Genomic DNA, 24068 nt, shown 5'->3' on the forward strand with positions numbered 1-24068 from the left:
AATATTTTTACCTTCCTTAGCATTCTTAACTGGAGAAAAGTTTAGTGCTTACTTAGCCTTGCCGTAGACAAAAAATAATTAGGAAAAGTTTAGTTTGGGGCTCAAAATCATCCACACATTGACATACAGAATTGTACTATTCAATCCATCCATGGATCATCCACACATTTAAATCATCATCATCATCATTGTTTATTCAGGGAGAATTGACTGAGCACAGGGCTCTTTTGCAGCAATGCCCTTACTGAGGCTACAGAATACAGAAGAACAATAAATAAACAAACCATAACTAAACAAAACAGACAAAATAAATAAACAACTCAGAAATTAAGTTAAAAAAAAAATATCAGAGAATCATTTAAAAACATAGCTGCAAGCAGCGATGTGGTGGCCAAGCTGGTCAGATGACCCAGAAGAAGCCTTCAGTTCACTCAGAGGAGGCTTTTGATTTACTCAGCAGAGGCTGGATTTGAACCGATGAGGCTGCCAACGACAGGACACCAATCACCAACTCACTTACCTAGTGAGCTATTGTCGGTGATGGAAATCACAGAGTTCAGTTACTGTCTCAAAATAGAAGCGTTTTTTCCTGTGGCAATGGTTGTCAAATTTGGACCAAGTTTAAACAGTTTAAACAGCTGTAATTCAGTCCTATTTTGACAAGTCGAGGTGATTGTGGTCTGAAGATAATCTGTGCCAAAATTTGGTGAATATTTGATATTCACCAAAGACTTTATATTCATTCATTCAAAATGGCAGCCACATCAATTCGTCAACATCAATTTCATTAACTGTAACTAACAAACAGTTGTGACAATCAAAACGTCAGGGGATAGCTTTTGTGAGACTTGGTCTGAAGATGATGTGTTTATATAACTGGGTATAATGTCATATAATGCGTTGAACTCGTCTTGATCCAGTGAATCCAACGATACCTCATTTTGGAAAATGTGGCATATGGTTCAAAAGTAACGTGTGTAAACACATCTTCAACTTTGACCCATTGGTGGCGCTAGAGGGTTGGAGTGGGAGACATTTCACTTTGTGAAATTGATGAGGGGACTGGTCCCAACAAGTGTGCCAAATTTCACAACTTTCGACCATGCGGTTCTAGGGGCTGCCATAGACTCCAATGGCAGAGGAAGAAGTGTAATAATAAATAGAAAACCAATAGGTGGCTTCGCTGCTTGGCCACCAATAATAAATAGAAAACCAATAGGTGGCTTCGCAGCTTCGCTGCTTGGCCACCAATAACATCATTGAGGCACATCTGTAGCATCTAAAAGGCTCTTATATTGGCTGACAGACAGATACTTGCTTAGTTTCAAATCCACTTGAACAGTGTTCCATTTATACATTTACATGTTTTGTTTTATAAGTAACCGTCCCTTGGAACTGATTGCCACACATTCCACTAGCTCTTGGCTCTTCAGGAATCAGTTCCTAGGTCAGCTTAATGCCAACCATTAGGGAGGACGTGAGCGTTTGAGAGCTGCCTTTGCATGAGTATTGCACAGTGCAACTGCCAACCTGTTTATCAGCAGTCAGAGGAGCTTTACTGTCAGACCTCTGGAACTGCCTTCACTGCCTCTACCCCCACGTCCCCAGTCTTCCTCATTCTTTCTCTTCATCGCTCTTCACTTTCTGCCTTTGTCTCTGTCCTTGCCACAGTGTTTTCATTTGTTCTCTCTCTCCTCCCCCCTCCCCCTCTCTCCCTCTCTCTCCCTCTCTCTCCCCCTCCCTGCTCTGGGTTGCTGTTGTGTTATTTTTGAACACTTACATGTTTGCATGTCAGTCACTCAGGCCTCAGAGCTGGAATCAGTCTTTTAAGAGCACAGGCTGCTTTGGCTCTCTTGGGAACTCTCTCTTCTCTTTCTCTCGCTCTCTCTTGCTCTTTCTCTCTCTCCCCCTCCCATCTCCTCTTTTTCTTCTTTCTTGTGCAGCCCCTTTCTGTGGGCCTTTGATCGTTGGCTGGCTTCGTTATCATTCCGTCAAGATGAGCTCACAGAACGCTGGCCTCAACCCCAGACTGGATCTGCACGCATTCCATATGAGTCTGTGTGTGTGTGTGTGTGTGTGTGTGTGTGTGTGTGTGTGTGTGTGTGTGTGTGTGTGTGTGTGTGTGTGTGTGTGTGTGTGTGTGTGTGTGTGTGTTTGTGTGTGTGAGTGTCTCTGTGTGTGTCTCTGTGTATGTGTGTGTGTGTGTGTGTGTGTGCGGGGGGGGGCTTGAGGGGAGACGTTGAAGACATGTTTGTGTGTGCAAGCACATGCACATTTTAAATCAGGCTCTACCACACCCACGTTGCCTTACACAACCCACCCTCACACTCACACTTACACACACCCTCACACACACACACACACACATGTAGAGGATGCAACTTAAATATATGTCCTTCTCCTCTTTTGATCCGTTTTCATGAGGTCCATCCAGCCAAGTCAGAGTCCTGTGCGTTCTGTAATCTGTCTGCTGGGCTGCGTGTCTTCGTGTCGGCGCGCGTGTGTGTGTGTGTGCGTGTGCGTGTGCGTGTGCGTGTGCTATGGTGTGCAGGCTGCCCAAGAAGAGGAGGAAGTTGCGTGTGGTTGGGCAAATTTAAGAGGAAAGAAAGATCGTGGAAATGAATGGGATGTTTTTCAAAGAGAGGGCTGCGTCATTGATGGGTGCATCTCCAGCCGTTTGAGCATGAAAGAGGGATGGATGGAGAGAGGAAGGGAGAAGGGGAGAGAGAGAGAGGGAGGGAGAGAAGAAAGCAGAGAGGGAGCACCCCAGTAGAGTCCTGCTCCGCTACATAGAGGCGTCTTGTGGTTTGTGTCAATTTTGGAAAATTGACCCTCCTGTCTGGCTTGTGGCTGGGCGGAAGCACCGTCAACCTCTCCTTAAAGTCATTTATCTCTCTCTCTTTCTCTCTCTCTCTCCTTCTCTCCCTATCTCCCTCTCGCCCTCTCCTCATTGCCCTGCTCTCCCTCTCTCTGCTTAGGGATGGGAAGATTTTCTCTGAGGAAAAGGCCCATCTTTAATTTGAAACTTTTCTCCCTCCATTTCTCTGACCCCAAAAAAGCACACTTTGTCCCACAAGGCGGCTTGGCTCCTTGTGCTCTCTCTCCCTTCATCCCTTTATCCCTCTTTCTCTTTCTCTCTCTCTCTCTCTCCCTCTCGTTTCTCATATCTCATCTGTCCTCTCTCTGCCACACAAAAACATACAGAACACACACACAGACGACACACCAGCACCTCACAGACAAAAAGAGAGAGAGGGAGAGAGAGACACACTACCACCTCACAGACAGAAAGAGATGGAAGAGAGAGAGACACACCACCACCTCACACAGAAAGGGAAAGAGAGAGAGAGAGAGAAAGACACACCACCACCTCACACAGAAAGAGAAAGAGAGAGCGAGAGAGAGAGAGAGAGAGAGAGAGAGAGAGAATGCCCTTAGTCAGGGATGAGAGCAGGAGACTGTGCTTTAATCAGCATACCACACACAGATCCTATGATGCCATGGGGAAGGCCAATGCTGTTGTCCAATACGCATTCTCTGCCAAACTGAACAGAGTACCTGATGGCATTCTGAATACGAATATACAGATTGACTCTTTGGCACCCTTCCCTCTCCCCCTTTCTATTCTCTTTCTATGAAATGAGTGACTCGCCAAGTTGAGCAATACTGGCTGCAACATTTGTTGCGACTTAAAAGAACCCAAAAAGGGAAAGTTTTGTTGCTGTCTTCTCGTTCCTTTGGCTTCTCTCTCTCTCTCTCTCTCTCTCTCTCTCTCGTTTTTTTTTCTTGTGACATTGTTTTTCGTTGCTCCAAATTTCCCTCCCTTTTGTCTTCTGGTTGTGTGTGTCTAAGTTAGTGGCTTCACATCAGAGCCCAAGAGTTGGTTTTGTGTCAGGGTTTGGCCCTGAAGGCATTCATGTTTTAGATTAATAATTACAGACTACAGAACACTGCAGAAAGAAGAAGAAGAAAAAAAAACAATTTCTGGATGTTTTTATGTCAGACATGAGAGAGACCAAAATAACACAGAAGAAAGCAAGACCGCGCAAGGAAGGGGTGAGAGGAGGGGAGGGGAGGGGAGGAGAAGCCTTTTTTTTCTTATTATTCCCTCCTTTTTAACTTGCTTCCTTTCCTGTTATTATCCTGGCCCCTGTGTTATTTGCATATTGTTTTGGCTGCCGGTTTTATGATAATTATGATCAACAATAATAAACAATAACAAGCACGTGGATGAAGATGAGGATGATGAAGAACACCAAGAGCCAGTGGAGGTTCTCTGTCGCCGACTCGTAACATCCTCGTCAGCGTCCTAGTCGACTGTACGCTCATCATGTGTGTAATGAGGAGCCGTTTGAAGTTAAAACACCCCTGTCGTTCACGCTTTACAGTCATGCCTCTGCCTCTCTTCACATGGAGGGGGATGTGACGTCGCTTTAATACGCAGAGCTGTTTGCTGTCGCCCGTCTTTGGACGTCGCTTTGTTGCCAAGACGTTCTTCACTCGCCGGGGACTTTTCTGCTGGTCTGCAGTGTGTCCTTGCTGTCAATTAAAGAGTCGAGATTACACAAACAAAAGTGTCTGGCTTTGTGTGGGTGACATGTTTGTTTATTGTTGTGTGTGTGTGTGTTTTCTCTTTAATTTGGTATCTCTTTTGTGATTGGTAGGAGGGGTTGGGGAGGATTGAAAGCTTTGTACTGGAGCTGTCAGTCTTCAGCCCCTTTGCTGTCAACCTGTCTGCTGGAAGACAGCTCTCTTTGGCTCCTGTCTCCCTTCTATCACTGTCAGACACACACACACACACACACACAGATAAACACATTGAAGGGTAATGGGAGTATTGTTTGTTGTTGACGGCGTGGGCTGCGTTTGTGTTTTGGCCTGTTTTGTTTTGAAGGGCAGCGCTGCGCCGTGCGAAGCTTGTCACTCGCTCGCATGAAATGTCCCCGACCGAGCGAATCTGTTCAGGAAGGAGCCTTAAAAATGGGCTGATGTTTTTCGTCTTTCTTTTCTTTAGTTTCTGATTTAATTTGTGCATCATGGCTCCAGAGATTTGATTCTTGAAGACAGAGCTCTGACTCCCTTCATCAAGGCCTTGACTGCTTATGAGCTGTTGTGATCTATTGTCTATAGGGTTCCTTAGTGTGTGTGTGTGTGTGTGTGTGTGTGTGTGTGTGTGCATGTATGCATCTGATGTACCTTTATTTGCTGTTTGTTTATTGTGTGTATGTGTGTGTGTGTGTGTGTGTGTGTGTGTGTGTGTGTGTGTGTGTGTGTGTGTGTGGGTGTGTGTGTGTGTGTGTGTGTGTGTGTGTGTGTCTGTGTGTGTGTCTTCAGAGAGAAAGAGGAACAGCTGAGCAGACTGCGTGAGGCCCAGAGGCTGCAGACCCAGCAGACTGAGAGTGCACTGGAGCACTTCAAGAGTCAGGTTGAGCTCTGCTCTGAGAAGGCCTACGCAGACATGAGACAACAGGTTAGACACACACACACACACACTCACTTGACAGTGTGCTCAATCCAACAAAATCCTGCACATGTAGAGAAAACAAATGCTCATGCCAACAAATACACACATTTCAAATCACACACACATTCAACTAACACCACCATGCAGTAACACAACAATTCAAATTCAGACACATTTCAAAACACGCACACACACACACACACACACACACACACACACACACACACAAGCGTGCTCATCAGCAACCAGACTCACATGCAGTCTTCCAACTGGGCGGCCACATCTGTTGGCTTGACCTCCCAGCGCGTCTCCTTTCACGGCTCTCGTCTGGAGGATAATGCGTGTCCTCTGAGCGTGTCACCGCCTGAGCACGTCCCTCCGCCAGCGACGTGGCACAAGAAACGCAAGAGCCGTCAGCAGAGACTGACGGCTCGTAAATAAGGCCTCATAAATCTTTTTCTTAATTTTTTATTTATTTATTTTTAAAGCCGCAGCCTCCGCACGTGTCGCACAGACTTCCCAGAGCGAGGGGAGGGGAGGGGAGGCAGGGGAGGGAAGGTTGTTACGCTCCTCTGCCAGGGGTTCAGAGGCAGCAGGCTGCCGCTGTCAGGCGCTCTGTGTTGAATGTGACGTGATGACACTGCGCTGGTGTGCTAACTGGATGCAGCTCTCCCTGGTTCTCCCCAGAGAGAGCGGCGTGTCCTGGGGGGAGAGGGGGACAGGCTGACGGAGACGGCTGGAGGAGCAGCAGATTATGCTGCCTGACAATATGGGATGCATTCACCTTTCTCCCACCGGTGCACCTGGCTCAAGGCATGCATGTTATCCACTGCACACACACATATTCTTAATATTCTGACACCCCCTCACACACAAACACACACACACACACACACACACACACACACTCTCTCACTCACTCACTCATCCTGTCGCCTCTAGAGAGCAGAAGAGTGCAGCAAATGCATAGCCTTTGATCCGAAGACGCAGCAGATTACTGCAGGCCCCATCACTAGTGTGTGTGACTGCATACACGTGTGTGTGTGTGTGTGTGTGCGTGTGTGTGTTTGTGTGTGTTAGCGTGTTAGCGTGTGAGTCACATCCCGCACACAGATGCTACTAACCCCGGCGACAAGGCGCCACCGAGACAGGAAGGAGATTCCTTCCTCTCCCTCCCCCTCTTTCTTCTCCTCCTCCTCTTCCTCCCCCCATCATCTCTCTTTTCATTTTCATCCCTCTATTCTCTGCTACCTCCCCTCCTCCTCCTGTCCCCTCCTTTCTTTCTATCCTCCCCACCTCCCTTTCTTACATTCCACTCTTCTTCTTCTCCCCTTTCTCCTCCCACCTCTCTCTGGTTCTCCCTCTGCTCTTCTCTCCCTCCCTCCTCCTCCTGCAGCTCTCTCTGCGGAGGCCACAGACACATGCACAGAGGCCAGGCCATGGGTGCTCACTCACTCTGCTCCTCTCTCTTCCCCCCCCCCCCCCCCCCCTCCTCCACAGACACATGCACAGAGGCCAGGCCATGGGTGCTCACTCACTCTGCTCCTCTCCCCCCCCCCCCCTCCTCCACAGACACATGCACAGAGACAAGGCCATGGGTGCTCAGTGGTGTTTCACTCTGCTCCTCTCTCCCTCCCTTTCTCCTCCACAGACACATGCACAGAGGCCAGGCCATGGGTGCTCACTGGTGTTTCACTCTGCTCCTCTCTCCCTCCCCCCCCTCCTCCACAGACACATGCACAGAGGCCAGGCCATGGGTGCTCACTGGTGTTTCACTCTGCTCCTCTCTCCCTCCCCCCCCTCCTCCACAGACACATGCACAGAGGCCAGGCCATGGGTGCTCACTGGTGTTTCACTCTGCTCCTCTCTCATGACTCACTCACGAGAGAAGTGAGTTAGAAGCCCATAAACCTTCTTCTAATGAAGCTCATAGATGCATTGCTTACATAAGGAACTATATTATGCTTCCAGAAGTTACTGTACAGTTGGTTTTCAACCCACCAAGAGAAGACATAACCATAGGATAGAAGCTCAGGAAGTAGTTATAAATCCGTCCCAAACCCATAATCACAGAAAAAGGCAAAATCAGCCATTATTTTGCATTTTTACCTCAATACGGTATATTTTCTTATTTACTGCATAAATAGTTCATAAAATTGCAGCAAACAAGCTTTGATGTTAAATTGCAACTTGCCTCCTGATGGTGGTATAAGGTTATGTAAAGTCTGTCTCAACCACAAGCACTGCTGTGAAGTTAAATCAATAGTAGACATTCGCTGGACATTGAAAACATATCTGGATCTATAACTGTTACCTCATTAAAAGTTAAATGCACTATTTACACGTTATGTTATTCTGCCTTGTGTATTGTGAACAGTATTCAAATGTGATTTTAAACTTCAGGCGTATTGTTGCCTCTGGCTGTTTATTAAGCCCTTACCACTGCACGGTTATGGCATTTCAAAATAGAAACTCGCTCCTAAATTCATGCATATTGAAGGTCATTTGAGTGAGAAGAGCATCGCTGAAGTGAGGCCAGGAATGGTCAACACGTTTTGAATAATCATGTTTTCTGTTGAGCTTTCTTCAAACAGTTGCACATGGTTACTCATAATTACTATTCTGAATATTAAGTAGAACTTGGGATTTTTGAATAGAGATCAAAGGTTCAAACCAATGCATGACATTTCATTTCAACTTAATATCAATAACATTCTAGTATGAAGTTACTACAGTATGGTTGTGAAAGTTTTCAGAATTTTTTATTGCATGGAATGAAGACCTAAGAATAAACAAAAATATTTGATTGATTTGTATGTCATACATTTGCACTATTATATGTGGAATTTAACCTCAAAAACCTCCAAGTTGGTGATTTTGAATTGATATGACTATCATATTATACATATATACAGGTTGACAAAAGTTCAGATGAGAATGGGTGAACTCTCCCTCTTTAGAGGGGATTTTTGACCCTGCTCGTTGTGCATTTCAACAAGCTTGTTGCCAGTCTGTCTCACGCCTCTCCTCTCAGTCAATATTGACTTGCCTTTCACCCGTGGTGCAGTCACAGCCAGCTCTTCAGCAGAGAGCAGCCATCATTAACTCACTGGCCTGAGTGGGATGTGATGCCAACTTCATTATCTCTTTCTTGCTCTTGCTCTCATTCTCGCTCTCTCTCTCTCTTTCTCTCTCTCTGTCTTTCTTTTTCTCTCTTTCTCTGACTGATCTCCTCCTCATATCCATGCCTGTGGGGAGGTGGAGAGGGGCAGGCAGGCTTCTTTGACCTTCTGGAAGGTTTCAGCTCATCACAGCGCTCACACGTTTCCTTCCTATATCATTACCACACACTCACTCTCTCATGTACGGTCTCTTGTGATTATCTCCTACTCTTTTCTTCATCTTCTTCACTCAGTCCATCTTTCGCTCTTGCAGCCACCTCTTGTGCTCCGTCTCTCTCACTCTGTCTCTGTCTCCTTCTCTTTTAAGTCAACTCCTGTTGCCTTGCCACTGATGGAATGTTCTGGAAACTTGATCTCAAAAGAGGTACCAACCAACTGTGTCTTCCTGGAAAGGGCAGCTGATTCTTGTGCTATTTTATGAGTAGTTCGCTAATGTATACAGTGGGGAAAAGTATGTGAACCCCTACCGATTTTGCAAGTTTGGCCACTTGTAAAGAAATGTGTGATCTAGAATTCTAATGGTAGGTGTATTTTAACAGTGAGAAACAGAATATTAAACAGAAAAAAATCTGAAAACTGCATTTTATATCATTTATGACTTTATTTGCATTTGATGCAGAAAATAAGTATTTGAACCCCCAAGCAAACAGCAAGAATTCTGGCTCCCAATGACCAGTTATGTGCCCAAGAAGCACACAGATTAGTCCTCATTAGGTTTAACAAGGTACAGCTGATCTCAACTGGTGACGTTTACCACCATGGGCAAGACCAAAGAGTTGTCCAAGGACGTCAGACATAAGATTGTAGACCTGCAAAAGGCTGGAATGGGCTACAAAACCATTGGCAAGCAGCTTGGTGAGAAGCAGACAACTATTGGTGTGATTATTCGTAAATGGAAACAACACCAAACAACTGTTAAAAACACTCTAGGTCTGGGGCTCCATGCAAGGTATCCCCTTGTGCGGTATCAGTGATCATTCGAAAGGTGCAGAATAACCCCAGAACTACACAGGGGGAGCTTGTGAATGATCTCAAGGCAGCTGGGACCGCAGTCACCAAGAAGACCATTGGCAAAACACCACGCCGTAATTTTTTAAGTACTGCAGCAGTCGCAAGGTCCCCCTGCTCAAGGAAGCACATGTATAGGGCCATCTGAAGTTTGCCATTGCACACTTGAATGATTCTAAGGAGGATTGGGAGACAGAATGTGGTCAGATTAGACCAAAATCAAGCTCTTTGCTAGGGGTGCAAATACTTATTTTCTGCATCAAATGCAAATAAAGTCATAAATGTGATTAAATGCATTTTACTGGATTTTGTTTTATGATATTCTGTTTCTCACTGTTAATATACACCTACCATTACAATTATAGATCACACATTTCTTTGCAAGTGGCCAAACTTGCTAAATCGGCAGGGGTTCAAATACTTATTTTCCCCACTGTAACTCAGCCCACTTCCTTTGATTTGCACCAACAGAATGATTCACATTTCCTGGATGATGAATCCCTTGCTGTTAAGTAACTAGACAATGATGCAGGCCCACAAAAACACATGTTATAAATCCAAAGGCGCATTGGAATGAAATGGGTTGCCACTGAAGAACAAGCCTGGGCCTGAAGGGCCTGAAGAACAAGCTAAATTAAACAGAAAATATGATTTCCCGCATTTGAGTTAGGCTCAAAGTCAGGGTTAGGGTTAAGGATAGCCATGTGTAATACAATGTGCTTAATTGAGAAGTACTTTGAACACTGTGATCATATTAATGGGGAGTGGGTGTGTTTGTTTTGTTGGAGTTGTTACGCCATCATGGACTCTCCCTTTCCCCTTTCAGATGGAGAAGGTGGAGGCTGATCTGAACCAGTCTAAAGCAGTCCGGGAGAAGCAGGCAAAGGAATTCAGCTACCAGCTAGAGGAGCTCAAGCAACGAAATGAGCAGCAGGTCAGGGGCTTGCCTGTATATTATATTATATGTCTGTCTGTCTGTCTGTCTGTCTGTCTGTCTGTCGATTTGACAGGCTTTGTGTGTAGTCCATGCTACTGAAATCATTTTTATGCATGCATACATTTCTATTTTGACTTTGATTCAGATTATGACATCTGTATCTTAACTGTGATCTTAATTCATTGAGACAAGTTTTGGAAAGCAGAACAGTCTGATTTCAGTACTTTCCATCTGTGTGGTGGATACGGCCAATTATCTCAGATTGTATGCCCATTAGAATATAACATTGGCCAGCCACATCATCATATGGATTCTAATCCTCATTGATGTCATTGGCTCGTCTCTCCATGGTTTCCCAGTGATTGGAAATCTAAAAGTAATTTTGTTCAATTTAAATCCCTCTGGCTGATAAAGAATCTTCCTCTTTTGTGGTGACTTCAATGAAAGTGTTGAAATGCCCGTCAACTGATCCGTCTGATAAGGCAGGAGAAAGCGTCTACCCAGCAGGCAGCTTAATTACCATTTAGTCTGTTCTCGTGGAAGGTACCTGCATGAAAGTCTTGCATATTTTCCAGAAAAGAAAAACAAGGTTGTTTTGATTTGTGTGGAGTACTGCTCGTTTGACCATTTGTCATCCCTATCGATGGACCCACAGCCTGAGATCTTTATCTGGACACCAGAGATTATATCCATGAGCTACAGGAGTCCAGGAATAGGCTTAGATGACAGGGTGCTTTAAATGTATGTAACGTACTGTTGTTTCTGTAGTGTTTGCCACCCATTCTGTGCCACTAAATGCATCCCTTCCTTCCTTTCCTCACTCTTAGCCACCCCACCCATTTAGCAAAGAATGATTGAGACTCGAGCCGTGTCAATTGGGTTGTTTTCATCCGTGTGTATGTTAATGGCCTACAATAATCATGTGGACGGTGTGGCAGATCAGTTTGCAGAGTGGCTAATTCTGCCAACTGGGTGCAACAAAGGTTCCTAACTTGATTGAAACAGGTTCCTTACTTGATTTTAGTTTGACAAACAGATGTCAAATAAGACTAATTTGAAACTTATGTACAGTATATTTAATTAGGCATTAAGAAGTTTTGGTCTGAAGCTGGTGTGCCTGCTCACATCAGCACAATTGGCACGGATAAAAGCTACCTACCATGGCTGATTTTTGCAGTATATTTGTTGACGTTGTGCATCTCTTAAATGTTTGCAGGTATTCTGACCCCACCAGCCTGTGTGGGTAGTAGGAACAACATGTGTGAGTCACATGACTATATATTTCAGAAATTAAGGATGTTCTACAAACTAGTTACCTACAAAAACATACTGCATTTTGTTCCTTTACATTTAAATTGAGTGACTCAACAGACCCTTCAATCAATGAAGACATTTTCAACCTGGCTGTTGCATTAGATGTTGGAATGTAAAAAAAATCACCTCAGTAAGTTGGAGTTTGTTGGTTTGATTTGACAGACATGAACATTGTCTTTGTATCCTGGCACAGGCATTCAGTGTCCAGATTTCGGGCATTGTCGGGCTTAAATCAAAGATCCATTTCATGTAACTCCCCAAATCTAGATTTGCTGTGTCCGACTGAAATCAGATTTACACCCCCAGATAAGTGATTGGATGTGGTTGTAACTTTCGAAACTAGATAACAACTAGAGATGGTGTCTTTTTGCTTGAGATCCCGTCCATAGACATATACATGCGTCATATATGTCTATGATATGATAATCGCTGCTAGACGCTCACTGTTCTTGTGCTCCCACATCTCATTCACTTTGAAATACTGAAACAAATATTTTCATATTTCTTTTCCACCACTTGTTAGTCATGTAATCCATTCATATTGATGTTTATCAATCAATACTAATACAACTTTAATGGTGATGTGTTTTTGTTTCATTTCACAACTTATTTACTGTATAATCAACGGTAGCAGATGCCCGCTTGTAAACATTCCACATTTGATTTGAACTGACGCGGCCAAGATCTGGATTTGTCACTGCCATGTACCGTGAGATAAAGCAGTTAACCCCCATGGATAGAGAAGCCGGGCTTTAGCCAAAATGGGGTTTATGCCATCATGTAAACGTACTGATTGATCAAAGAGGACTGGGAGTCATGTTGTATTAGTACCCAACCAAACCCCCATCACAATGTGGTACACAGGATGAAGAACTCCAGAGAAAGAAATCAGAAAGAAATCAAGTTTAGTTTTGCGTCTTCTGCAAGATTGGAGGCGGAATGTTCTTGAAGGTCAGGTTCAGTTGTTCTTTTGGACACGAAAGGGGTCATGAGCCAGGTCATCACCAGGGTCACCCGGAGACCAGCCTTTAAATGAGCAGCTTGTTGCCTAGTGACCCCCGATGCCACTGTGACATCATGCCAGGCCTCCCGGCTCTTTTCTCTTCACTCTGCAGAGGGGTCATAGGTCACTGGGGGGGTGAGGCTTAGCCCCAGTCTGTGTCATAACATACAGCCAACCAGACAATGATCCAAGCTCTCTCTCTCTTTCTCTCTCTCTCTTTCTCCCTCTCTTTCTCTCTCTCTCTCTCTCTCTCTCTTTCTCTCTCTCTCTCTCTATCACACACTCTCTCACACACACACACACACACACACACACACATTCCCTCCCAGCCCCTCTCTGGTTCTTAGCTCACACACACTCACACAAAGGGGCCATCATCCTCCTGTACTTTGAGGAACCGAGAAAAAGAACTCAGCGGAACCTCCTGCTGTCCCCACACAGACTGTGGCTCACCCCTGCTGAGTTCACACTGCCCCTCTCCTTCTACTCGTCTATCTGTTCCTCTCTTTCACTCCCCAGTCTGTTCCCCTCTCTCCCTCCCTCCCTCCCTCCCTCCGTGATGATTGGGTCCTAGCCTGGCAGTGACATTCCCATTGCAGCCCTGCCTCTTTAAGGCGCCTGCTAGCCCATAAGCTGTGATGCCATAGAACTCATGCTGTTTCCGTCTCTCTCTCTCTTCTCTTCTTCTACTGCATCCCTTCTTTCTGTTGTCAATCTGCATTAATGATGCTTTCTTCTATACCTCCCGCACCAAAAAAAGCAAATCTTTAAAAGAAATCATGGTATTATGAGAATGTGATCATGGAAGTTACCCTAAAGGTCCTGTCTGGGAGACGGGCGGCTTTGCGGGAATCGGTAGGTGGGGGGAGAGAAACCGCTCGTGGCTAACTTGAGTTAGCTTGGTTAGCTGTTCTCCGATGAGTTCACACTGCCATGGAGACGTAGTTAGACTACTGAAAAGACCCGCCTGGCACCCAGAAATGGATTCACTCATTTGTGAACCGCTGCAATAAAAAAGAAAAAAGTGGGAGGAGCCAGTAGTTGTAACCACAAATCAGTGGCCACTGCATGAAGAGTCATGGTTAGTGTGAGCTACTTTTCTGGTTGTGTTTGGGCGCATGTTTCCTTCGGTCAGGGCAGAGGCAGTATGCAAGCATGACCAATAGAAATGGGTTGTACAGCTTTAAGACGATTAAGGCTAGGGCCAGGGTTTCCTAGCCGGCTGCATTTGCACCATCCAGAGAATGCTACCTCCTTCTTTTGGCTCGCCTAACCTGGAGACTTGTTTTTCCCTGAATGCACATTCTCCGTTTTGCTTCCGGCAACATTCGACAAGAAGAACAACCCTCCGATTTCAGATGTTTGTGCCTCAGCCATCAAACTGAAGGGTGGGAATGGGGAAGCATGCCTCCCCCGGCATATTTGTCCAGCGTCTCCCTCCGTCATGGCCTTCCCTTGCCTCCCATCTCTCTGGGGGATGTCTGGCTTCCTCCAGGACCTCCCTATTCATCACCTGCTCTCAATAGCCACCAGAGCTGCCTCTCGCTGTCAGGCACAGGTAGGGTGCCACCACGCACATTGTGGAGGGATTAGCATCAAAGTGGCAGAGGACCGGGCCCTGCCGAGCCGGCTTGAGGGGGGTGAGGTTGGGGGGGCCCAGTGGAGGTCAGTGTAGCCTGCCTGCAAAGAGGGGGCGACTCAGGGGGAAGTGTGGGGAGAGGGAACCCTGGGAAAACGGCTGTGGCTCGATCTCATCACCAGTCCTGAGAGAGAGCGGAGCACAGCAGGCAGAAAGACAGCGGGAGAGAGGGAACTCTTTTCGCCTTTTGTTTGTCTTTTCTATGTGTGTTTCTTGTCTTCTTTCTCCAGTGTTGTTCTTTTTGTACATTAACGATTGCTTTTTTCGCGGATTACAGTTTTGGTGGATAGGTAGCAGTTTATTGTTTTTTCTTGTTTCTGTCTTTATTTTTGTAATTTCCAAGTTTACATTAATTGAAATGTCATTTGCATACATAGGAATCACAGAAACAGAATGTATGGAAGTTCCAGAAATATAGATTCTCTGTAACGATGCATTATGAAGTGAAGTGTGTGTACTCAAGTGTTTTGCATTTTTGATATCGCTTAGATTTGAGGGAACTGAACGAGTCGACAGATTTTGCAGTTGGTTATTTATCATATTTGAAGTCATGAATGTCATTGTGATTAAAGTGTGACATGTGGTAGTGAATATTTCCCACTATTCCGGCTAAATTGCTTCATAACAGCAGTGGGAGGGACGAATGATGCTCCACTCTTAGCCGGCCTAGTCAATCCTGGTCTGTTACTTGGGACCAGACATGGACAGAGGGTCTGTGCTAGTGAGAGGGAGCAGCGTACAGTGGCCATGAACTGAAAGCGTAGAAGGGGAGGAAACAGCATGAGGTCATTGTGATGTAAAAGCTTAATATCAAGATCTTGTTACGTTGTGAGGCGGAGACATTATGAAACTTTTTTTAGTTTCCCTGCTGTGCCATGGACAAGTTGTCATGACGACAGGGATGTTCTGCCTGATGAAGTCTTGTTGCCTCCTTGTTGTCCAATCAGATGGTGGAGCTGAGACTGCAGCACGAGCAGGAGAGGACGCACGTCCTTCACCAGCACAATGCCGAGAAGGACAGCCTGGTCCAGGAGCACCAGCGGGAGATCGGCACTCTGGAGGAGCAGGCGCGGGCCGCCATCGCCCAGTACGAGCGCAGCACCCAGGAATGGAGGAAGCGTGACGGACAGGTAGGGGATCGCTTCGGCACGTACGCTTTTTACTTTTCTCGGGTTTTGTTGACTATTGTTTATAGCGTATTTTTTTCTTTTTCGAAAGACTCTGCAATTTATTGTAGCAGGTCGAGTGTTTGGTTTATTTTAAATATAAAATAAAAATAAAATACTTTCTCCCTGCGGAAACCAAAAGCGCAATTTCTTTACCGCGCAATATGTTCAAACAAAAGTCCGAAATTAAATTTTTACGTCAAAGAAAGTCTTAACCACGGAAACTTCAAAGTCGTTTTTTTTATTATTTTTCTTTTAAACATATTTTCCCACATTTGATTTTGTCACGGCAGGGTATAACGCTAGAGCTGAAAAGCCCCAGATGCAAAAACGGCAGGTTACCAGAGGAGAGTGAGCGCAGAGCAATTCTGGCCTTTTATTCCCCTCCCTGGGTTGCATTTCTCTTTTCTTTGGCCCCGTTGTTGGGCTGGGGATTGGGCTAGGGCTGGGGCTAAGCCTTGTGCCCGCACCCTGATGCCCCAGTGCTGGGGATCGGCAGTGGAGCACCGGGCAGCTGCCCTCTGCTGGATAAGCTCTCCGCTCTGCAGGTAGTCGCCGCCTGCCGCATACAGCGGTAGTTAGTACGGAACTCCCATCCGCGGATGCAGCCATGGATATGAACCGTGCAGATTTCATAAAAATATCCTTTTTAGTTCATTGTTACGCTGTCTCTTTTTTTTGTCTCTCCATCGCCTGTTCCACCAAATCCTCTTTTACTTCACCTTCACTGGAATGGCATTGAGTCTGGCTGCTGGAGGGGTCTCAGTGGGAGGCCGTTTGACAGGCTAGCCCCCAGCTGTGGCTGGATTTGACTCTTCAAACCCTACATGGAATGTAAATTGTTGGCATAGCGGGAAGGTGTTTGCTGGTCCTTTGCTTGAGAAGCAAGCCTAGCCACGGTAGCTCCTGTACCAAGAGTTATACACATTTGTCCGACAGCTCATACTCTAAATCTGGTCAACCATTACCTGCTACCACCATCTTGAATGTATAAGGATACAGTTAGGTATTGACTAAAGTGGTTTGTATTTGTAAGTCAGAACTGAGGTTTAATGTTTACGTAACTGATGCCATTGTAAGAGCAATAATCAAGGTTGTTAATTGCTAATAATAAAGCAAACTGCTACAACACATGTAATGTACATTTCATTAAGGAGTTGTTCCCCTGTTATATCTGCAAGACAAAGGCTTTGCAGTATCAGAATATTTGATGATAAGATGAGCATGGATCACAAAATGAGCATCTCTATCGCAAGCCCACAGACTGGCTTGGTCACTTAGTCAGTGCATGTGAAGCGGCTGAACAGCAGTAGACCATGATGGCCGCCTCTACCACACCGTCTAGTCCTCCATCGAGTGCGGAGCAACACAAAGGGGCAGCTCGCTGGCCCTCCAGAGAACTGTGCCTGTGGTTTGGCTGCTGGGGATTTGAGCTGGGAATTGATGGTGTGATTGCAGTCAATCTACTGCTGAACATCAACGCCCCCGCAGTCCATATGGGTGAACAGTAGAGGAGGCACTGCAGCGAGGAGCTCCCCCCCCCCTACACACACACAGACCCAACATTGGAGGAGTGATGAGCAGTAAGGAAGCACTGCAGCAGGGAGCTCCCCTCCACCCTCACACACACACACACACAGACCCAACATTGGAGGCTGAATTGCCCATCAAGGCAGAAGACGGAATGCTGAATTATGAATCGGCGCTAGGCGAGATTATTTCTGATGTTTTTTTTAGCTTCAAACAGCAAGGAATTCCTTTTAACCCAGACCCATGTTCAAGACAAGGCAGTGATCATCCATTCTGTGTTTTGGTGTGAAGAAGGCACTACGTGAATATATAGCATCGAGCTCACAGCCCATGTAGAGCACAGTTTAAAAGCAGAGGCCATATCAAAAAGCCCCGATTGAAACCAGTTTCATCATATTTTGATGTAGCCAGATCAGAGGGTCTGTCTGCCTTCATGCACCTCAAACTAAGGATGTCAGTTGGTGTGTGGGGTCGGGGGGGGGGGGGGGGCACTCTGGGAGGACGTTGTGAAGCCTCCTACCTGCATGCAGAAACCATCCAGCCCTGGAGTTTCTGAGATAAGAGCCAGAAGTGCACTCCTGGCCACGCTAACATAAACCTAATTCCTCCCCTCTGTGAGCTGGAGGGAGATGCAGTCAAGTGTGAGGAACGCGCTCAAAGGCAGAAGTCTGCTGGGTTTCTAGAGAAGGTTTCTGGGCTGTGAGTGGGAAGAGAGAGGTCAGTAACCTCGGCCAAGCACCTTCTGCACGCGCTCGCTGGAGTCCTTAGAAGCGACTGATAAAAACAATATTTATTTATATAGTTGCAAGAAGGCTTTGGACAAAAGGTTTGGAGAGGAGGTTGGCTGCTGGCTTCTATCTGCTGGAAGATGCTGGAAGAAGCACACACACACACACACACACACACACACACACACACACTCATACACAAACACACACATTGAAGATGAGTCACTCTGGACTCTGGTCAGCAGCCTAGCAGGAGAGCTGTGGCGGATAGTTCTGGACCGTGTGGTGCCCACCCCTCCGATGCACAGGGCCCTTTTGTTCTCGGGCTCCAAGCTTTGTTTTTGTCTGGGAGCGTCAGCCTCCTTCCACCACGGTGATGGCCTGCCCTCGCACCAGAGCCAGGGGGCTCAGCTGCCGCACGTGACAGGACAGGACCTCTTTGTTTTCTTAGAGGACGGAGAAACATACCTGCACTCTTCTGGTTTAGCAGGAACCGGAGTGCCGCTATCAGTGTTGGCCAAGCACTCACTGTGTTTTAACCTTCGCCTTGTTTTCATTTCACCCTGAGCATGCAGACGTTAGCCATTGTGGGATAGTGTTTCTGGAGCTACAGCTGTGGTATCTGTTCCACCCATTATTCCGGGCAGTGCAGAGCTTCTATCGATCGCTGTCTTTAGTTTCAGAGTTATTATTGAACACACAAAGGGAAGCGGTCTAAATCAGATTCTCAGGGATCAACTATGGGATGTGATGTGTGTTTTTTTTTCTTCCTGAACCTTAAGCTGCTGTTTACTTTTCTTCTTCTTTTTTTTTTTCCTTTTGAGGGGGGCAGTTGATGGGGGGAGGGGTAGTTAGCGTCCCCTCAGGCTCAGGCCCTTGCTTGGTGCTGTGTGGATATGAAAGGGTGATGGGCGAGGGAGGTGTTGGCGGTCAACACAGGATGTCTTTCTCCTTCGGCCCCAGCCAGCTCTTTATTCTGAGATTCCATCAGATGCTCTGTAGTTCACCATGAAACAGCAGTTCATTCAAAGGTTTCAAAGGATTCAAAAGTTGCAGTGATATTCTTCTGCGTTGTGCTTTGTTGATATTTTGAGCTTTTTCCTTCTGGTTCTATTTCTCATCCAAGTGATGGTGCTCCCCTCTGCATTGTTCCTCCCTCCTCCACTTCACATTAGAGTGGAAGGATGACGCACTTGGTACCGAAACTATCTTGGCGTATATAAAGTGCCTATGTTCACACGGATACAATAGCCTGGTTAAGATCACAACTAAGAAACTAGACTGAACTTAGTTGTTGTTGTTTAAACCAACAATGTGATGTCCTATGAGAAGTGCAATGAAAATGACTCACAAAAACAGATTACGTATTCATATTTGTTTTTACATTTTGTTTTAGTCTAAGTGAGTTTAATTTGATTCAGAACTTCCTGGTTGGTCTGATATCAGATGAGTGGTGTGCAAGTAAACATAGTCAGTAGTTCAGATATCTTGTTTGACGTTTTTCTCCGGGTACCTTTGCTGATGCCTGTGAAATACTGATGCCATTAGAAGTGTCGTCATGCTTGGTGTAGTTATATTAGTAATGTTTTAAGTGCTGTTTATATGAAGTCTAGTTTGTCTGCGTCCGATTTGTTCATAATACAGATAGCCCTATCATTTAGACGAACACTCTCTATCCGCACACGGTATCCGCAGCGATCCGAATCGGGGGTAGAAAGTGAGTAGATTTGAATCGGTACGGGGGCTGGTGTTCGTATGCACGGATTCACGCAACCTGATGACGTCATTGTCCCACGTGATCCACACGCGATCTCCAACCAAGATATATAACACTTGTTGTCGCTTTACATCCTACTCATGGTGTGTCTCGAACTCACTCTCATTAATCCAGCCTACTGATTTTTGTTTAGCCTCCTATCTTGATCTAATTCTTTTCATTCAGATGTTACATAACTTTCATGGCGACAAATATAAATTGGCCAGCGATTTAATTTGCTTTTTTATTCATAAATTGATGTAAAATGGTCGGAGCAAAGCCTCATGGGAAATGGGATGAGAGACATGTCATGTTGTACTGTTCCAAACTCTTTGTTATCAATAGAAAATAGAATTCATTTTCGCATAACCTTTAGTCTGACCACTGATTTTATTAACCACCATAATGTAATGTTGCTAATTGGAGCTTGAATGTCTGTTTATCCGTGTGCTGTGCTCCTTTACCGTGTGCTGTGTAGTCTTTTCTTCTACGTTTTTCAAGTTTTTTCAGTTGTCTGTAGCAGCGCTAAAGCGCCACCAACAGGCGTGGGGTATGTACTACAGCCCGTTCAACCCAATCTGGTGGCTCCGTCTTTACGCAAATCTCTCGTTACCAGGCTCCATCCTTACAGAATTAAAAGATTCGATTTGTGTGAAAAACGATTCAGTGAAACTAGGCTCCGTCTAATTTCAGCCTTAGGCCACCACTCAAAACTGAATTATGAAATGTTCTGTTCTCTCAACTTCATTAGAAATTGCTTCTTCTTTTTCCTCCAACCATTTCAATTTTCTCTTTTATCTTTAATTAATTTAGTATTTTCTTTTTTTGCTCCCTCAGTAATATATCACAGAGTTCAAACAGCATGGCAGAGAATCAGGTCCTCAGAACTTCCCTCTCCCTCCATCTTGCTTTTGCAGCGGTGATTAGCAAATTATTGACACTGTCAATCTCTCAAAGAACTTGCTTCCCCAGTAATAGTTGAATGACCAGTAAAGCAGAAGTTGTGTCATGACAGTGCGAGAGCGAACCAGGCAGGAATCCCCTCGGCTCTGATGGGCAGGGCACATCACCAGGCCAGAGGAATGTGTGAGCCATGGCCACAGTAAGCGGATTGTCACACCACAGTTTGTCATGCTGTACGTGACAAACTGCTTCTGCCAGTTCTACACAGTTCCTCATGCGCCAACACTCGTTGTCTGAGTACGGCACACTCAGAACCTGGATTCTTTGAAAAGGTTTTCAAAACTGGTAGTAAATATGCAGTTGATGCAGCACACTGTTCAGTGTTCAGTGCATTGTTTACGGCTAAGGCTTTGTGCCGGAGAGGTGTGACGTTGACTTGTTTTCAGTCGTTTATCATCAACCTTCCATGGTGTCACGGAGTCTGCTTGTAGTCCTGCCGATGGAAAAAACTAAACCAATTCCATTTGGTTTAAAAAATGCATCTTGTGTTTGACCCCTAAGGCCGCTGCTTAGAAACCGGAGGAAGTAAAGCTCCCTCAAACCGTTGCCTCTCCACAGCCCATTCTTTCAATCAGAGCCCAGCCTTTCATGTCTGACAGAAATGGCGTGTCAGACCACGGCTGTCCACAGCCTCGGCCCCAGCTGTGCTGAGCAGAGGGGATTTATGTGTTGATGAGGTTGGAACTCAATAAAGGCAGCACACTTCAATGGTGGAAGAAAGGTTTTTCTTTTTTTTTCTCGCTCCCCCCCACCCCAAGCAAATGCCAATATTTTCATTGGTCTGAAGCAAATGCCTCCGAGTGCGTGGCCAGAAAACAGCCACCCAACTGCCCCCCTACCCCCATCCCAATCCTCTCACCAAGTACCCCACCCATCCCTTGAAGAGATGCTAATGAGCTGTGCGAGAGCTGATACCAGGCCCCAGCCCCGCACGGGCGGGCGGCGCTTTCATGTGAGGGCACCAGCAATGCCACTCATGCCGCAGTGGGCTACAACAGAGAGAGGGAGAGGGAGAGAGAGAGAGAGAGACAGGGAACGAATGGCCACAAGATACGATGAGAGAGAGAGAGGGAGCGAGAGAGAGGGAGCGAAAAGAACGAACGTGCCACAAGATACGATGCTGCCACCAGGAGAGAGAGAGAGAGAGAGAGAGAGAGAGAGAGAGAGAGAGAGAGAGAGAGAGAGAGAGAGAGAGAGAGAGAGAGAGAGAGAGAGAGAGAGAGAGAGAGAGAGAGAGAGAGAGAGAGAGAGAGAGAGAGAGAGAGGAACGGATGTGCTACAAGATGCAATGCTGCCACCAGCTATTTACATTCCCCATGCCATGTGTGTCACTGGCTCTCTGGCTCTTGATTGGCCTGTTACTTAGTGTGTTGTTTATGTGTTTGCCTGCTCGTAATACCCAGGAAGTGTTCAAGAGCACAAAGGCATCGTACCAGGTCAAGTTTGTATTTGGGCTTACTTCGTGAGGGCCAGTTGTGCTTCTCAATGCTGTTTCTTCTCTGTGCACGCAAGCAAGATGCTACCCTCCAACGGCAAAGCCTTCAAGCCAAGCCTGAATCTTTCATCATGTGCTGAATCATAACACACAGTATAAGGCAAAACCCTAAACTATGTCTCTGGACATATTGTTGTCTATTATCAGAGCACGCCAGAGGGTCACTTCACTGTTGCCAATAATGGGATTAATACCAAAGGCAGATCCTACAAAAGCATTGCTTGTTCCGGCTAATCCTGTTTCCGTCTGGACAGGGCCTGAGGGTCTGGTTATCCCACACTCTCCAGGATCTCATACAGTCTGTCCTGCTGGAGGAAGTTTCTGGTGATGGCTGGGTTGGTCCCAATGAAGTTGGATTCAGATGTCTTGGTATACATAGGATGCAACTTCTTTTGTTTTGGTGGCCATTTTGAACACTGTGAGTCCAACACAACAGCATACATTAACCCTCTGTCAGAATCACAAGGAGCAGTACTGTACATTGAAAAGGATTTCTCTTGTCTTTTCACAGAAGGCCACAGTGTGTTACTAATGTTGGTACTCTGGCTCTGACATTCAATCATGCTCTCAGAATTGCGTCATTGTAGGTCTGGACGCATTTTCAAAAAAAACACGCCGATCTTCCTCTGTTGTCTCTTACTCCAACCTCCTCTCTCATGGTGGCCTGCTATGGCCTGACTCAGGAGGATTAGCGGACCATTAACACTCATGTCTAAAAGACACAGCTCATTGTTGGGATTAGTTGCAGTTATATCGTGCAAAGGTGTTTGGATTGTAATTGTTGAGCATCCTAAGGCCTTTAATGTGTGTCTACCACGCCCAAGGCGATAGATTAGGGACTTAATAGGCAGCGTCTTTAGTGCCTCCTACATACCTGTTTCTCAGTCAGGTGCTGATCAGAGAGCTGCTTGTTTGAATTCTGTGTGCTCCTCAGTCTTTGACACTACTGCACCATTGAAGGAGGTTGCACCCAACCCTCATTCAGAGCCTTGTCTTAAAGACCACAACACATGCCATAGGACACATATGGAGGAGGGCTGAACACCATTGGAAAAAGGACAGACTACAGGTGTCTTATGATAACATGCATAATTCCTCTACCAACTATCAGAAGGCTGTTTTTTGCAGAAATTGTGTCTGAAGGCCGAGGGTGCTTTTCAATACTAGTAATAACTTTCGCAACCCTCCTGCTGGTTTTACGACTGCTTCTTCACTCTCCAGTGATGACTTTTCCAACAGTTTCATTGAAAAAAGATCATCAAACCGCACCTGATCTAAGGTGCAGGTTGGCACCTTAGATAGTGATCTGCCGTCGGTGTGTGAATAGGTAGAAGTCTGAGGCATTAATCTCTTAAGCCCTCGGTTCCCAAACTGGAGAACGCAAAGTGGTTCAGGGGGTACGCGGGGAGAACATTTGATTTGCATTTTTAAAGTGAAAAAGCCCATTACATTTTCAGACTGAGCTATAAATAGACATGAAATCTTATATAGTCTGAATAGCCAAGTCGCAGTGCCAATAATACTCATGTATAGGTCCATATTCAGCAAAATATTACACTGCCAAAAATAGCTACAGGTATAGAGCCAACGATTTTTCGTGATAACGAAAAATCTAACGGAATTCGCAAAATGTACCCTTTGAAATTGAATTGCAACTTTCAGACGGGAACATCATTTTGTGCATCAAAATCACCCAAATCTCCCTGTATTTCTTTCAAATAAACACAACAATGATCGCAACGATGAACAAGCATTAATGAAAAAATTAAACCACTGAGAAAATGTCACGTCTGCGCTGAACTTCGCTCTGGTCACGCACCTCTGCTAGAGCCTGTCACATTTATTCGCTCATCTTCCCAATCGCCTGCAAATAATGTTTTTTT

The 24068-nt window shown here is 45.7% G+C and overlaps 1 protein-coding gene across 1 annotated transcript in view; it reads left to right on the forward strand.

The window, feature by feature from the left end:
- Positions 1-24068, forward strand: part of cep112 (centrosomal protein 112) — a gene marked incomplete at its 3' end in the record, with an annotated part of 140830 nt that overhangs the window by 59678 nt on the left and 57084 nt on the right. Inside the window, exons 17-19 of the mRNA XM_080856433.1 lie at positions 5335-5470; positions 10481-10588; positions 15495-15677. Of these exons, the coding sequence (XP_080712559.1) occupies positions 5335-5470; positions 10481-10588; positions 15495-15677 (427 nt within the window). The remainder of the gene's footprint in view (positions 1-5334; positions 5471-10480; positions 10589-15494; positions 15678-24068) is intronic.

The sequence above is a fragment of the Sprattus sprattus genome, assembly GCF_963457725.1.
Source record: "Sprattus sprattus genome assembly, chromosome: 18".
In the NCBI taxonomy this organism is placed as follows: Eukaryota; Metazoa; Chordata; class Actinopteri; order Clupeiformes; family Clupeidae; genus Sprattus; species Sprattus sprattus.